Genomic DNA, 17,241 nt, shown 5'->3' with positions numbered 1-17,241 from the left:
TTTAACGTTGGATTGCTTATAAAAAAGGATGTGAAGTTAGCAATAAAATGGTCGTCGTTGCACGCTGTCTACGATGAAACAGGTTTTATCATTCATAAAACTATTTTAATAAATTATCGATGCTAAACCTCGACCATAAAAGAGATTGGAACCAGCCTAACAAATAAACTAAAATTAAATATACACGAACACAATCGAAATTTTTGTCTCAGGCGTATAAAAGTGTCCTATAAATTTACCCACAGTTTAATTTAATGTCCAAAAGTACCTGCTTCACATTTTTTTATTATAAATAAATGTTCGTCGCCGGTTATGGTTGCACGAATGTATGTTCTTATTTTGAGAAATGGTTTTGAATTTGTCTCGGAACGTTATGATACTTTGAGGTTCATTTATTTTTTGCTTGTGATCTTGGAGCCCTTAAATTTTCTTTAAGTAGCAGAATTATAATTACTTTCTATCATCTTTACCAGGGCATCAAACTACTGACATCGCTTTGCTACCCGAGGATTACGAACCAAGGACATCGGGTGTAGTGAAGCGTGCTAGCCCACGGCAGCGGCCTCGTCGAGCGTCGGTAACGACGCAGTTTCCAGAGCCGTCATCAGCGGGGATACCCCGCCGCGTGGATGGTGGCGGGCGAATGGGGCTATGCGCCGGCGCCGGCCACCCCCGCCATGAATGCCTTCCTCGAGACCAACCACGCGCACCTCGCCTCGTATGGGCTGAAGATGTCCCCGCAGCCGGCGTGCGGCGTGGGCGCGCAGCACCGCGCCGCCGCGCCGCACCCGCCGCCGCCGCACCACCCGCCGCACTACCAGCCCTACCCGCTGCACTCGTACCAGCCCGGCTACCTGCGCGAGTACAGCGGCTGCGGCGAGCTGTTCCCGCAGCAGCCGCTGGACCAGAGCTGGGAGTGGCGCGGCGACGTGCACTACCAGGGCGCCGCGCCGCCGCTGGTGCCGCACGCGCATGCGCACGCCCCGCACGCCTTCTTGCGCTACGTGCGCGCGCCGCCTCGACGAGACATGCGCTGTCAGTGGCTAGATCCTGAACAGCCGCCGCCACGAAAGTTGTGTAACAAACTGTTCTCGAGCATGCACGAGATCGTGACGCATCTGACAGTGGAGCATGTCGGTGGGCCCGAGTGCACGACGCACGCGTGCTTCTGGCAGGGCTGCTCGCGAAACGGACGACCATTCAAGGCGAAATACAAATTGGTGAATCACATCCGCGTGCACACAGGAGAGAAACCATTCCCTTGCCCCTTCCCTGGATGTGGGAAAGTATTCGCCAGATCAGAAAACCTCAAAATACACAAACGAACACATACTGGTAAGTACATCTGAATATTATTATTAATACCTACTTATACCATTTACAACTTTATCCTTCATCTAATGCATAAGTCGAGTGAAAAAATCTGTTTCTAAGACTTAATTGATTAGTCTCGTGGAGAGTGAAGTGTTTCACGTCCGGCGTATCCGTAGTAAGATGTCAAAGCCATTCAAGCGGACGAGCGTTGATCTGGCGAAACATTTCGACTCTCATTAATTCATAATGAACCGCCCCCCGCGGCCGGTGGGGCCTGCGGCTGACTGAAGCCCACTGTTGCGATATATCCGAGAACGCCTCAACAATAACCAAACCGACACAATGACAACTGACACACAACAAACTATCAAAGAACATCCTTGTAACTCGATCTCCAGCACAAACAACGGAGCTAACGCGCGTCCTATAAATGTCCACGTCGACTTGTGAAGTCTATTTCTCAGTAGGCAAGGACAAAAAGTCGTTTAACTCGGAACTCCATTTTTCAATTCATTACAAAAGTCGAAAGATTCATCTGAACTGCGTATGTTAGATAAAAAAAAAGCGATCGTAAATTAAAATGTCCAGTTGTTGGGCCGGGCTCCTCGTGTCTTGACTCCGTCGCACGGCGTAGCATTGTTATTGGTAAAGTATTGGTACTTAACTTTAAATATCGATTTTTAAGGGAACGGGAAAGGAATTTGTATAGCCGGCGTCGAGGAACTGACCAGCTGGTTTTATTTTTTTCTTTTCGTCACTTTTTAGTGTTGCATCCAGACTTTTGTCCTGTGCCCCCGTCCTCTATTATCTCTGAGGGGCTTTTGAATAGACGAAACCTTTTTGTGGGGAACTTTGAAGAATTGTTTTATGGGTGGCTATAAATTACTCTGAAGGCTGTGTAAAACCATATTGAGTTGGGGTCTGCTGCTGATTATTATATATTTAATTAGTCCAGTTCAAACATCGGGTAGGTGAGGCCTCTTCACCTTAAAATAGGTTAATAATGTATTTATGACACAAAAGCCCACCCAAAATTTATTGTTGTTTAATAACCTTTGAAACATGTTTGGAACTTTAAATTAAAACATTCCTACATGGGATTGCGTGCTTCTTAGTATTTGTATCAGATCGAGCTATTTCTGTATAAACTTCAACACGCAAAAGAGCAATAACAGCAATAGACTTCCTCCATCCACTTCTGCTTAGAAAAATAAATTAAAGAGCATTTATTCCTTTCTTAACATCTGAGTGTTTAAAAGTTTATAGGTATATACTCGTATGTACGTGCCTATAGGAACTGTCCTCTATCGTCATCTTGGTCTACTATTAAGGAAAATAATAGGTACCTGATAAGAAACTCCTGGGTAAATTCTACAAAAACCAAAACAATATTGTTTTATCAATAAAACTAACAGCCGACTTCAAGTCAAAATCGACTGAGCAAAACTTGATGATTTTTTATGGGACCAAATGACAGCTATTCCACGTTTAAATGAATAAGTATCAACAAAATTGGTTCATCCAGAAGTAGGTTGAAAATAACACAAGATCCGTTGACGACAACCACACCTCAAATAATGTTGATGGTATAGTCAAATGGCTTTTGATACAAACTATTTACTGCAACCTGAAACTATCGATAGATGACACAAAATTAGCAATGTGCTGAGGGCAACACTTTCCCATTTTTACATAATACATTTGTGAGTTTTAGAAACTTTAATAATTTGATGAAGTTTTCATGCGCTGTCGGCCATTTTATGTAGTTAAAAAAAGCCGCAAATTAAAAAGTAATATGCTGCACCTGAATGCCTTAAAAAGGTTATTAATAAACAGTATCTTAAATATTTAGTAGGTCTTGTAACCTTATCTGAAAGTGTGTTAAGGCTTGGTCTAGAGTTTCTCTGACAATAACAACTTATTAAATACGAATAAACCTTTATAATTATATGTACTAATGTTTGATTTTTGTATATTATTAATACTAAGAAACTATATCATTAGGCAAGTGCCTGTAAGTACGTAGCAAATAAAACCAAAATCAGTAAAGGATAATAATTAACTAAAATATTAACTAAAAAATCACACATCTTATATCCTTTTAGTTAGATTCTAAATTACATTTATATTAAGAGCTGAGTCACTTAACACTAAGCTCAAAAACCTTGATCAACCGTTTAAGGAATACAAAATAAATAAATCATTTGTTCATTAAATCATCATCAGTATTTAAGATTAAAATATTGTTATTAGGCGTTAAGATCTGAGCCTTGGCTAAGTCGCCCGGGGGAGCGTTAGCACGCGTCGTGTCAAACGCCGGCGGACAAACGCCCACAAACACCAATTATTTATGAAACACTTAATCAAGGAAATTAAATAATACAAAAAGTTGAGTTCTAAGCCTTTGAAATCTAAGTTCGAGAGCTGTAGGATTTGTATTTCGATTAAATTGAAATCTACTCTAAGTTCCAGGTCGTAGGATTCAGTTTGTTTAATATTTACTTTACTATACCTACTCACCATACTACTACTACTTACATAACTAAATCTTAGAAAATGTAACACCAAAGATCATTAAATAAAAATGTAGTGACTTCTTATCTTATCCCTTCTGTGATAAAAACCCAGTAACGCTCCTCTGCTGGGCACAGTCATTTTCCTATGTAAGGAAGATTTAAACATTATTATAGGGATTTCGATATTAATTTGTTCTACAACTTAGGTATTAAAAGTAATATTTTCAGTAAATAACACAGTGTGTAGGCATCTAAAAATATTAAAGAAACATTAACACAAAATTAACCTGATAAAGCGATCCTCAAAAGGACACGATATGATTTATTTCATATAAATGACTGTAACCAAAACCACATTCAAAGGTGTATTTATAAAGTTATTTTTATGATGATATAAATAAGGTGGAGACCTAATTTAAATAAACTTAATATTCATAAAACTTGTGCAATATAAAATGAATGTAGAACTAATATTGTACTGGCAGTATATTAAAATTGAATTTCGAATTATTTCATAGAGTCGTCAGCTACGCTGTGGTTCGGCTAGAGAGGGGTGTTCACAATACTTTAATGATGATATGATTTCGCCCGGTAAAGACATCCCCCGACTATCAAACGCAGTGCCTAATATGCCGTATAAAATGACGCTTTCAAAATATTTTGCAAACAATACGGGACCCTTCCTGTGCCCGTTGTGCCGGGGCTGTCGACTGCAGCACTTGGCTTGCACAAACAAACATGTAATTCACTCGTCAACATCAAAAGCTTATGTTACTTTAGTTTTGTTTCAGTCAGGTGGCTTTGACGGCTTGTAATTGCTGTTTTTACGAGTAATAGGAACCCTTTTAATTTTTGTATATTTTTACTCTGTGGAGGTGCCAATGTTACGTAAAGAACATCGTAGTAAGAAGTAGGGAAAGAAAATGCATTTTCAATGTCTCACTTTCGTAGGATTAGTATGGACGCAGTTTCGAGTTGAGTTTAATCAAAAAACAATATTTTTTATTTCTATTTTTTATGAGACTTTTCCAAATATCGTGATAGCGCCATGACACCTGGCTCTCTTACCCTTCCGCGTCTAAAAAATATACTATTTAATTTTGATATACAAGTCATATTGTACTTTTATTAATATTTTATTATGATAGTAACATTTAACGACCTCTTTATGGCCCAACTCGGGCAATTAGAATTACTTGGTAATAGCTAGTCGAAGGAATAACTGGAATTAAGTCACCTGCTTACAACCATGTACAAGAACATGCTACATATTCGTCTAATTGCGCGCCAGCTGTTGAAAAAAGAAGCTCTCAATACCTGTAATTGTTGCAAGTTGAACTTGTTCAGTTTGCCTGTATTTAACCATAGTTCTAGGCTAAATTGTTGCAATTGCTTCTACGTACCAACCGCAAGAATAGAACATTATCAAGTTTTTTAGATATTCAAATTCTCTTAAACAACTACTGCATGATTTCGTAATAAAAACATTAAGGTTAAATAATAAGGTTGCTGCGGTCATAAATTTGATGGGAGAGAAATTATGTTCCTTTAGCCTATCTACCTTAATGTCGCGAGTCTGACTGTAATATACTTGGCTAGTTTTCTTATTCCATTTTCAATGTTAAACGGAAGTAATCAAGTTTTGATGAAGTCTTTACTCATTAATTAATCATAAAACCTTTTACTGCGGATCTTTTATCTTAAGATGCTCTCATACATTTAACACAGTCATATACCTACAGATAATTAACAAAATAATTTATAGATCTTGATTTTGCCTCCAAAGAGTATTTATGACTACATAACCTTATTACTATTAACTATATTTTTTTAATTAATTGAAAAAGATTAAGCGCGACTAATAGATGATATGACGGTAATTAATTTTATGAATCAAACTATTCAATTAAAACATGTTCCACCTTAAGATATAACGAGCTATGTTCAGTGAATTCGGCCATTTTATCCACATATGATAATGTTGTAACCCTATAATAGTTGGGAGCTTTTCAAAGGTGTTTATGTGATCCAGGGACCATCTGCCCCGGATTGATAAATTGTATAAAAAATGATCCGAACACAATAGAGTTGTGTATGTGTGTGTTGAATATATCAGAGGGGATTTAACGTCCAGTTATTCTAAAACTTTGCTTGGTAGTATGCAGTATGCACAATTTGTATCGGTCACTGAAACTAGGCTGTATTTATCAGTTTACTGAGGAGCTTGGTAGCTACTAAATAGTCTTGAATATTTTCACCCTGTCATATATATATTTTTTTAATCCTGTAATAGTAGTAATCTTCTAGAAAAATAAAATAATATTGGTGTATTTTCCAAAAACAGTTAATTTTATAAATAATTAGTATAGAGTTCAGACTGTCTTAAATTGAAATCAGAATTTACAATCATAACAAACCATAATTCGCTGGGCGTGGCCAAGCCCTCGTCAGTAGTAACATTACAACCCTCAATACACACACTTATGTGCAACACGTAACGCACACATGCACGCGTCCTGCATGATGTACACACTTGCTACCCCACACCACGCCATAGATATTGTACACCAGTAGACAATGAAAGCGTTAAGCGCTTTATTTTTTTATCTCTTTGTCAACCCACGACATCCCCTCTTTGCTGTGACACAGCGCTGAAGTGACTACGCTCAGTGAATTACATACAATCATATCCCTAAGTACGCAATATATTAATTTGAAATTCAAAGTTTTTCTTGAATAAATAATGCTTCACGACAACCTCAATAGACGAGCAAGTGATATTAATAAAACAAGACTTTGCTTGGATACGTGGAAAATAAAAAATTGCGCTGCAAGCAAAGACACGTTTAGCAGACACCTGAGCATTCCTTGAAACTTGAAAATTGTTTTTATCTGTTCGAGAATTTCGCTAAACGTCAAAGAGATAGTGCGAACAGGGTATCGGAGTGCGCACAAAAAGTCCTTAGCTTCACCATGATACGCGAATCGGAACGCATCGGACTGCAAGCAGCGATTCCTTGCTGAATCACATTGAACAGAATCTCAAATGCCACAACAGCGATTCCAATCTTCCATCACGATTTGAGTAATTATTTATTCATCGTTCAAAAACACTCATTTTAACGTTGCGTTGACATCCAATGGAGAGCTTTTAATTATAATGAGTAAAACGTGTCAATACAATATGCTGGCCACAGAGCATTATATTCAAACATTCGTTTTGTTTTCAATTTAAATATTTAAAACTGAATTCGAATTGCAATTTGTGTTGATTGATCAGCAACAATCTCTCTTCTTCGTCTAGACATTTTTCATATAATACAAACAATTCGATAATGAAATTATCTCGAATCCGATCACGAGTCTGTTGTTGGCCGCTTTAAGTATCGAGAGCAGACAATCAATCAACTAGAGGCAGCGTTTCACCTGGTCTCGTCCGCCAGCTAATCGGGAACACATCCGAAGTATTAGTAATATCCGCCCGACACGCCCAACAACGAATCATTTAGTCATGGAACATCGACAGCTTTTACTGACGATCTAATTATTCAATATTTTATTTACACTATTTTAATAAATCAAAGAAACCATTTAGATAAAAAATAGAATCAGATCACAAACTGAGAAATACCGACTAAGTTTCTAGACAAATTAATCTTAGATTAAATTAGAAACCGTCTAGACAATGGGTTTAATTTATTGTGGCAGAGATCAAAATATTTTCACTGAAGGTTGCTTCATACGATTGTAGCATCCTTCTATTTTATGGGCGAGTTGTTTTGCCATGTGTTTGTAACAAGTCGTGGTACCAGGTTAACATAAATTGTGCACGGTTGCAACGTAACAATAGGTTGGGAACGGCGGGATGCACTAGTGTTGGCTCTGCCTACGCCCGCCTCGCTCGCCCCTACTATCTTATTACAATCGTTCCCTCTGACACTTTACTATCTATGCGCGCATTTTATAGTGACAGATTTGTTTTTGTTATCACGTATTTGTGTGGATTTTATGTTAATTTAATTTATTCTGATTATGCTAATTATATGTCTTGGAAGAACATTGTAATCGGTCTGATTGTTCAAACACCCTGCCGGTTTCATGATGGTTTTATAGTTATATTTCTAACTACATTCAGGATTCTACACTCAAATGTTATTGTTACATAGTTTGCCATCCCATATTCCTCTCGTGAGGTCTATTAGGTAACACAGCCTTAATAATTCAGTCAGAAGCGCAGCGAGTAGGTTAAGTTATGCAGAGCGAGCGACTAAATAGTTTGGGTTTGTAGTGATGTGCTTTTTTGATCTTATCGAATAGGTGGCTCATTAAATTAAATGAGCTATCAGCCGATTTGAAATCGCCGAGAAAAACATTTTGCGCTTTGAGGTTCCTAAGTGTGCGAAATTCTTTCGTCTTGTAGGGCGACCGCGGAGGGTCTCACTGCATCATTCATGCGTTTTTTCGCCGACACCTCACTGGTATCAATATGTATGGTTGTGTGTGATATCGCCGACAACGCGGCTCGACAACCACTGAACTATCTTTGATATTTATTTTCACTTGCTCCTGGCTGCTACTATCATGTTAAACGGTCGACTTCTAAATCACTACTATATACAACACCGAGTAGGGCTCTATTGTATCACTCGAGGTATAAAATACATATTTATTGAACTTTCTACGTTCTCGTTTCCTTCGGCGTCCATCGTAAAGTACATTCCTATAACAATTTAAGAGCACCTGTGTTCTCATAAAAAGTTACCAAATACGCTATGTTTGTGTCAGCCCTTAGTATTTAACACCGCTCGCGAAAAAATCTCGATAGAACGCATCGATCGACAGAATCAGACAACAATCGAAATGTTAACACAACGATAAAAAGTTGTATTCCACTGATTTTGAACACTTGGATCTCGGGAGATACCTGAGCAGTAGCTGTACACGTGTTTTTACTATACGATAGAGGAAAGAACAAACATACAGTTTATATTACTTATGTACATATAAAACGATATTTTACCAATCGTTGACTTCGATTACAAAACATATTGAAACAGCAATAAATACTCATGTAGAGATAATGATTACCATAATGAGCTCGCTTGATTAACGGAATATTCCCGGCATTTTCCTCTAATGCAATGTGATATTTAAATAATACTTAGCCTGCGTAAGAGCGCAACTAAAACTAATAATAAAAATCCATCATAAAATCAAATGCGAATAAAAATTCCTAAAGGAATGTGCAGCGCGCGAGGAATGTGGGCGCGTTCAAAACAAAAATTAAACATGTTACAAATAAAACAAAACAGACTATTAATATTCGTTAGAAATATTGGTTTGTCCCAAAAATGTGCCCGGGGGCTGAAACACGATCCTGCGTGGGTGTTGAGTGGACACGCCGGCCCGAACAAATACATAACCTAACCGATTTATTGGGCGACTTGCGTACGACATGCCGCAAAATTATAATATTTATGATTTGTGAACATATTAATATTCATGGAGCTGGAAGGAAACGATGCGGACAATGATTACGAACTTAGCTAAAGTAACCCTTAATCATTTAATGAATGGTATTTATTCCGTTTATTTGCGCAGCGACGAAATATTTGCACGTGCAATTACTAAATTTGAAACGAGCGAGCGAGTCGGAATAACTTTAATTATTCATTTAGACTTCAAGTTGTGTTATTTATTTTGGATGTGTAATCGTTTACCGATATATGTGAGGGGCCTTACAATAAATCAGTACATAAAACAGGTCCATATTCTGCCACTGGTCGGTATGGGCCGGGTATCCTGCAAGTGAAGCCCAAATACCGAGAAATGCGATACCAACAGGCTCAATTAATAAAACGATCCCGCCTCGCGTCCGCGACGTATCTTCATATTCTCTACATTTTTCATTCTTTGTTACTTAATAAAAGTTCAATAAATTGATTAGTTGTGACTTGTAAGCTATATTTAATGTGGCTTATAGAAATTACTCTGCCTCATAAAAATATTAGAGTATTGTGTGGAGAATAAATTAATTAAAATTTGATTTTTACAAATGTCTTAAAATAACTATGTCGTGCTTAGACGGATAAGATACTTGTCTCTGAACATTGGAATTTTATGATTTCGAAATACACGTTTTATAAAAGGAAAATTAATTATTTTTGTATCAAACCCCAGTAAAATATCTTTTACGGGGTATTGACGCGTCTCAATTCCCAAGCAAGTTTCCCACAAACATTTTGATATTCAAATTTAAGTTCATTTTATTAAAACGCTCGCGTGCCCGTCCATCTCTCGTAGATTTTAACGCAGTGATAAGTTATCGCACATCTTATGACACGACGCAGCATCGTTGACGGCGCCTGCCTTAAATCCTACACGTAATTGTATAAACATTTCTTTTATAACTTCAATGTAGTCTTAAAGTGCGTCGTGACATCATTTTCCATAACTGTTCATTAATTTATGACTCCACTACAATTTTCTCGTTTCTGAGAAATCGTAAATTAAATAAATATTAGGTAATTGTAGCGATATTAATTAACTTGTCAAGTCTCGTTTAAGTTGGAATAGCCGTTTCTGTAGTCCAGGAAAACATAAATTGTTGTTACATTTATTTTAGGCGGATCTTATTAATGTAAGCAAAACTGAATTAGTTTTTTACATCCGCCTAATTTTATAAGAAGTCAGCTTGTGATATTATTTCTTGTATTTTTTCTGGCAGAGGAGCGGTGATGCCGGTTAGGGCTGTCAAAACGCTTGACGTAAGGATTGACGAGCGTGCCCTGCCCGCTTACGTGTTTTGTACTTTTTTATGTTCAACCTTGTACAATATTGTTTATCTACAAAATCGTCTGGGAACTAAATTATTAAGCGTCGATGAGAAAACAAAGATCATATTAGAGTTATGTGTGATGGATCCACAATCCTGGTCTGCACTATGTATTTATATAGATGCATTTGTATTATGTATTAACATTTTTAACTTCTCTTTTCCTATGAACTGGAAAAACCTTAACTTACACGTCAGGATGCTACCATAAAGATTGCATTCCATACATTCTTCAATACGAAATCGTATTACGAATGCCTGAAAATAAATACGATAGGAAACCCTGGCAACCAGAAATCCGCACAAGGTAGCACCTAAAATGAGAAAACCATAATGTATGTGACAATGAAAGCCTTTTCATTTCTTCTAAGACAACAGCCACAATATATACTTCCCAGTCCTTGTCGCGCATTCTCAGCAGATACCTATCAGAGCAAGACGGATGGTAGTTTCTGAGTTGCAGACTGAACAATGCGAAGGCACTTTAATTCACTGGCACGCAGCCACACGGGAACCGCTATTATCGTCATCTAACCCTAGGAATAAACTAACTATGTCAAGGTGTAGTAAATTGTTTCAAGAACTTACAAAAAACGCCTACCCCTTAATACTATTTATAGCAATCATTACATTATTCACTTCACTTACTACTATTTCTAGCGATTCAAAGCCGTGCATTGAATTCACAAATAGGTCTCATACGAGTTATTATGACAGTAAATGACATGTTCGACACTTATGGCAATACCTGAATAATTAAAATGCTTATTTTATTCAGTTTGTATTTTTTAATTGGCGCAAAATACAAACATTATTAAATGAGGTTGAATGAGTGAATTATTGTAATAGGTAATGAAAGCGGTCCGAGGTCTCACGGGCCGTCGCGTCGTCGTGAATCACAGGGATGCTCCAGTGCGACAAAAAAGGCCTCATACTGGACCTGACCACTCTGCCGGTCCTCGCTACATGTTCGATTTTCCACAAGCATCGACTAACCTGCGCGTGCGCATTTGAATGTTATATCAGTTTTAATTTGTTTTCGTTCACAGAAGGTTCTCCGTCCCTCTTCCTCCCGAGCTATACGTTTTCATTTTAATTTATATTTATCAGCGAGATATGACTGTGCAGTTTGTGGCCCGTGTTGTTGCTACATTTACTATTATATTTTTATTGGGATGCTTTTGTATGAGTTGGCAGATATTTATCGGGTATCGGAACATTATTCGGTCTGCTCATAATCGTCCGCATAAAGCACCTTGTCACACGGTCGTTGGGCGCCGAATGCGCCGCGCGCCGACCCCGGCTATTCTTTTTGTGCTCCCCGGACGAGGGCCCTTATTCTCTGAGAAGTGGAAAAAATGAAGATATTAATATATCTTTCTAATTCGAAATACGTTTCGGATAAAAGGTACATCATAAATCATTATGCACGTTGTACGAAACTGGCTTTAGATATGCGAAAGAAAACGGTTTTCTGGGAAGAGCTGTCGATGTCGTCAATCAGTTGTTGGGATTTGTATAGGATGCTTGTGTGGGTCGTGTTATTGTTTTAATTGAATATAGTGGGTGTTCTAGATATGGTGTATTGTATGTAGCGATTAGTATTGTGGGTCAGACGGAACATGGAGCGTGGTCATGTCTGGCGCGGGCTGCGGCCATTCGCCCAGTCATCCGCCGCTTATTAGCGTCTATTGGAGATTGAATTAGCTTGGATATGTAACGTTTAATAAAGATTGAAACAATGAGCGGCGTTCATGGCTTAATGTCCCAAATAATAGATCGATGTAAACGGTTTCAATGCAAGAGGGAGAGCCTCGATCAAGATCATAAGAATGTATCAGATGGAAATGTAGAAAACATGATGGTTTTGTACACATTACTCACATTATGTGTAAGCTCAAACAATGCTAACCACAGCTGCAACCTTATAAAAATTTACTTTCATATAAAAATTTCCGTTAATTAAGTAACTTGAAAGCATTTATAAAATCCATATAATACAGCCGCTGTCTGAGATTGACACCACATTTTGTTTTATCTTAATTATTGGCGTCACCGTGATTTAAGCAAATTCCGCTTTAATGTCAAATGAAAATATTCTCAAAGAAACAGGTGCACGGATATCAAGTGTCGTCCAATTATTATTCAAGGTGATGACAAGCAAGCGGCCAGTAGTCGACCAGACACACGAATGATAAACATTCATTTAATTATACTTTCGAAGCAATAAATAGTATTTTGTACGGGATTATTTGCGTTTTAGCAACCCGACACCTGGTGAACTGCGATTGTTTTTTCTCCAAACTCACCTAAAGCCATTTACCACAATTTGGGTGCAAAGGCCGACTGTGTCAGGTTTCACATCACTCGCGCTATTTCTAAAAAGCTTGTTTTCACAGCAGAGCGCACTTAAGTAGCGATTTGTAACTCAATACCGCAGAGTAATTTGGGCTAGGCGATGTGCCAACTGGATTTGCCCGAGCTTAACTTGCGTACCGCTTAATACTATTAAATTGACTTGTATAACTTCACGGCTGTAAATTACATCTTGATAATCTGGTTTAATTTAAAGCTAACCGTATTGTAAATCGTTATCTTAACATGGATTGAATCCGTCACAAAACTCCTTTTAAAAAACATGAGATAAAGTTTCACATCGATAATAACGTAACAAAAAAGTGTCTCCTGTGGGTGATACAGCCGTTTAAGATAAGCATCTGACCCTAGCCGGTGTCCCGGCGCGGAACGCGACGAATTCACGAAGTGCATTCCCATCTGATGGTCACTTTGTTTTTATTTTGACACTAAATGTTTAAAGAAACAATTTCAACATGATTTTTGTATACTACGGAGCTGTAATAAACATGATATTGTTTGTTTTGCTTTGGTCTCATTTTTGTTGTGTTTTGGTTGGTATAGTACAAGGATAACCAAAATCTGATGGATTAGAATATACTTGTAACTTATATATTCCCTGATTCTACCCTGAAGCTCTGAATTTTTAAGCATGATCTTCGGTAAATACCTAGTATCAATTTGTAAGTCACATATCGGTATGTGTTGGTATTCTCCCGGGAGAGCACGGCGCGTGCCCGGAGGACGCATCAAATCGTAATAGAATGTGTCGTTGATCCTTTTTTGTGTCGAACATCGTCGAAGATGAGACACCCGATTAGTAATTAGACGGTCGACACATGTTTCGGACTCTTTTATCTTGTATTTGGCTCATTAGTATTGACTGAGGAGTTTTTATTGTTCCCCAAAGCGGTTAGGTATAACGATTTTTATATCTCTATTTATTTTTTGTTTGTACTAGCTAGGGATTCTTATTCCAAGGACTTGAAGAATTGTTTTGTTCACTTTTATCTGTTGAAATACATAGGAACTTAATAGAGAAATAACTCAAGAGCGAGAAAGCATTCACATACCATGCACGATATTCCTATACACCAGTTGAGATTATATTTCGATGTATTCAATATTCATATCCAACATTCCTTACACGTATTTGTTCGTTCTAAGCTGAATGATAGTTTATAATGCGTAAATATAGTAGGAATACAGAAAGAAAGGAAGTATCGATCTATTGAAAACGTGTGATCCGTTCACTCGGTATACAAACTTGCGGTAAGGGAACGCCTAAAAAGCCCTATTATTGTAGCGTTAACAGACACTTGAGATTAGCATCTGTGAGTCCTCATCGCGATCTTCAAGTTTCAAACACAATACCGAGGATTACAACCGAAGAGGTTTATTTGTAAACACGACAATATAATAAGTAATGGTACATTGTATCCCGCACCAGCCAAACCTTCCTACTTATAATGTATTTTATTGAATATCATCTCACACGATTCGGTGAACTTGAGGCATCAATACTTTGATGTGGTCGAAAAAAGTACGGCAAAAAATTAGGGTCACAGCGAAATCACAGACGGAGTGGAAATATATGTCTTTTGTAGTTTGTGCGGCCGAGTGTCCATGATACTACACAATCAGCGACTGTTATTACATTGTAACTGTTATATTCGAATTGAGTTTTTTTCTTAATGTATCTTCATATGTGAGTCTGATAACATTTTTAACTTAGTTCCTTTCTTTGGTTTATACTTTCTGCCCCAAAATGAATAAATGTTCATGTCCAGTTACGGATAAAATAAAATGTTTTGAAAGGGAATAAAATTGCTCTAAATAATTCTTAAAATACATAAATAAATCGGGAAGGAATCGAGTAAGGTATTAAGTAAATAAGATACCATCGGTATGATAACACAATTCCAGGAGATTATCTTCATTGTTCACGTTTCATCATCAAGTTATCAGAAGTAAAACGGATGTTGAGCACCCTTTGTCACAGGGTTACAGGACTTATGAATACATCTAACCGAAAATATGACGTTTGCGGTCACAATAAAGCTCAATATAGAATGAGGTGAACCACTCCGGGCTTTGTTACGGGAATGTGACAAAGTCGTCTTATAAAGATGATTTATAGCTGTGTTAAGTATCCCGTGCAATTGTTGTGAATATTTATTTACGCTCGTAAACTATAAACAACGAGCAAATCTGGTTATTTATGACGTGATTGGACATTCGCGGACTCCGCTGTTGGACGTTTTTCTTCTTACTGTGGATTTAGTGCGGGCCTGTTCTAATTGCTATGTCAGATACGACTTCGGTATATCACTACGGGGAAAATATTCTCTATGGAATTAGTATTCTATGTGGTAAAAAATAAAATATTCAGTTTTACATTTAGATTGAAAATTAACGCTGACTCTTCTTGAATTCTCTTACATGTACTCATACTATATCGCGTAGGCCTGAGGCGTCCATGACCAAAATGAAAAATAGAAGATACATGTCAAAATGTGATCCCGAGCGTATTTTATAGTTTCCTTTACGTATAATACGCCTACATAGATTCACGGAATTGTGTTTTTTGTCATCAGGAGAGAAACCATTCAAATGCGAGTACGCTGGCTGCGACCGACGGTTTGCCAACTCTTCGGATAGGAAGAAGCACTCCCACGTGCACACGTCAGACAAGCCGTACAACTGCCGCGTGCACGGCTGCGACAAGTCGTACACGCACCCGTCGTCGCTGCGCAAGCACATGAAGGTGCACGGCGCGGCAGGCGACGCGTCCCCGCGGTACGACAGCGACGGAGACGACTCCTCGTCCGCGGGCAGCGTCAGCGTGACAGCGGGCGCCGCCAGCCCCGCCGCGCCGCCGCCGCCCGCGCCCGCGCCGCACCACCACCCACACCACCACCCCTCCATCACCGACAAGCTGGAGAGCCTCAACGACAAATACCTCAACCCGCACGACCAGAAGCCGTACGAGAGGCCCCCGGCGCCGCCCCACCACAACCAACCCCCGCATCTCACTAATATTGGTGGGAACGGAGTGATGGACAACAAACTAGGCTTCGGCGGGCACTGGACGCAGTTCCAGCAGCCCGCGCCGACGATGCCGCACGGCGTGCCGGACTGGTGGTGCCCCACGCAGGAGTCCTACCACCATCACCACTTGATGCACCACTCTGGCGCTGCTGCCGCTTACTGACCGCACCGCGCTTAGCGAACTCTTCATTCGACGATTAGTTGATATGAGAATTACTGACAGCCTGCATGTCTTACGCTTATGTGTGTTATGACTTATGAACTAAGCCTATTCGGATTTGCCTAAGCCAAATAAAATGGCTTGCCTATCCACAACCAACGTGGAATGAAAAGTTCACTACGCGCTCTGGAACAGTATTGTCTATAATGTGTTACGCTTATTATAAAACTAATTAGTCCATAGTCAATCCGACCATTTCTAAAATCATCGCCAAACGTCAGCCGTCCGAGAGATATTTAATATTTGGGTCTTTACTATTAAGAAAGAGTTATTTGTGAGAGCGGTGACAATGTGAGCTGCGGACAATAGAGCTTCGGTTCTCTTGTCTGCTGTAAAACAACTGAGTTGTAAACAATAACCGCTAGTTAAATGTTTACAGCGCGTCATATATTTCCTGTAAACATTCTGCTATAGTAAAAGTGTCTTATTTTTTGGAACACAATTCCTGTATTGAATAAGTATTGTGTGTGACTCGGGTTCGGGACTCGGTAACTCTACGAACATTTTTGTCAACTTACTGCAATTGTTGACAGTGATTTATCACACGCCTTTGTGTATGTACAAACAGATGTATTGTTAATAGTATTGGTTTTACGAAAAGAGAATAATTATTCATACATTTTCCAGCTTTACACTCTATTGATAAACCTACTGTAAAGTTACTTTGTAATATAAAATGTTTTAAATTCTTGAACAGGCATAATATGTAATGCACGGGTAACATTGTCAGCGGTCAAATAGATTATAGCAAATAAACGAGACTTGTAAAATAAAATTATAAGATCAGCGTGGCCAAAGCACCGAAGTCTAATAAAACTACGATTTTATAGGTTGTTAAATGTATGTAAATATTAGTTTTAAGTTAGATAGTTCTCTGTAAAATATACTTTAAGGAAATGCCCAGTGATAGTAGACTTAAGGGTTTGATTTCTTTTTAAATTTCATACAAG

General features: G+C 38.5%; 1 protein-coding gene across 1 annotated transcript; it reads left to right on the top strand.

The window, feature by feature from the left end:
• The first annotated feature begins 928 nt into the window (after window positions 1-928).
• Window positions 929-16,292, top strand: LOC113492697 (pair-rule protein odd-paired). The gene is made up of 2 exons (XM_026870298.1): window positions 929-1,335; window positions 15,618-16,292. The coding sequence occupies exons 1-2, from the start codon at window positions 1,029-1,031 to the stop codon at window positions 16,232-16,234; spliced, it is 924 nt and encodes a 307-aa protein (XP_026726099.1). The 5' UTR covers window positions 929-1,028; the 3' UTR covers window positions 16,235-16,292.
• The last annotated feature ends 949 nt before the right edge of the window (window positions 16,293-17,241 follow it).

The sequence above is a fragment of the Trichoplusia ni genome, chromosome 4, assembly GCF_003590095.1.
Source record: "Trichoplusia ni isolate ovarian cell line Hi5 chromosome 4, tn1, whole genome shotgun sequence".
NCBI lineage: Eukaryota > Metazoa > Arthropoda > Insecta > Lepidoptera > Noctuidae > Trichoplusia > Trichoplusia ni.
Note: the sequence above shows the minus strand (reverse complement) of the source record. Positions and strands in the feature narration are given on the sequence as shown.

Coding starts and splice junctions, on each gene's coding strand:
- LOC113492697 (XM_026870298.1), top strand. CDS start 1,029: ATGCGCTGTCAGTGGCTAGATCCTGAACAGCCGCCGCCACGAAAGTTG. Junction 1,336..15,617: donor ACACAAACGAACACATACTG/GTAAGTACATCT, acceptor TTTTGTCATCAG/GAGAGAAACCATTCAAATGC.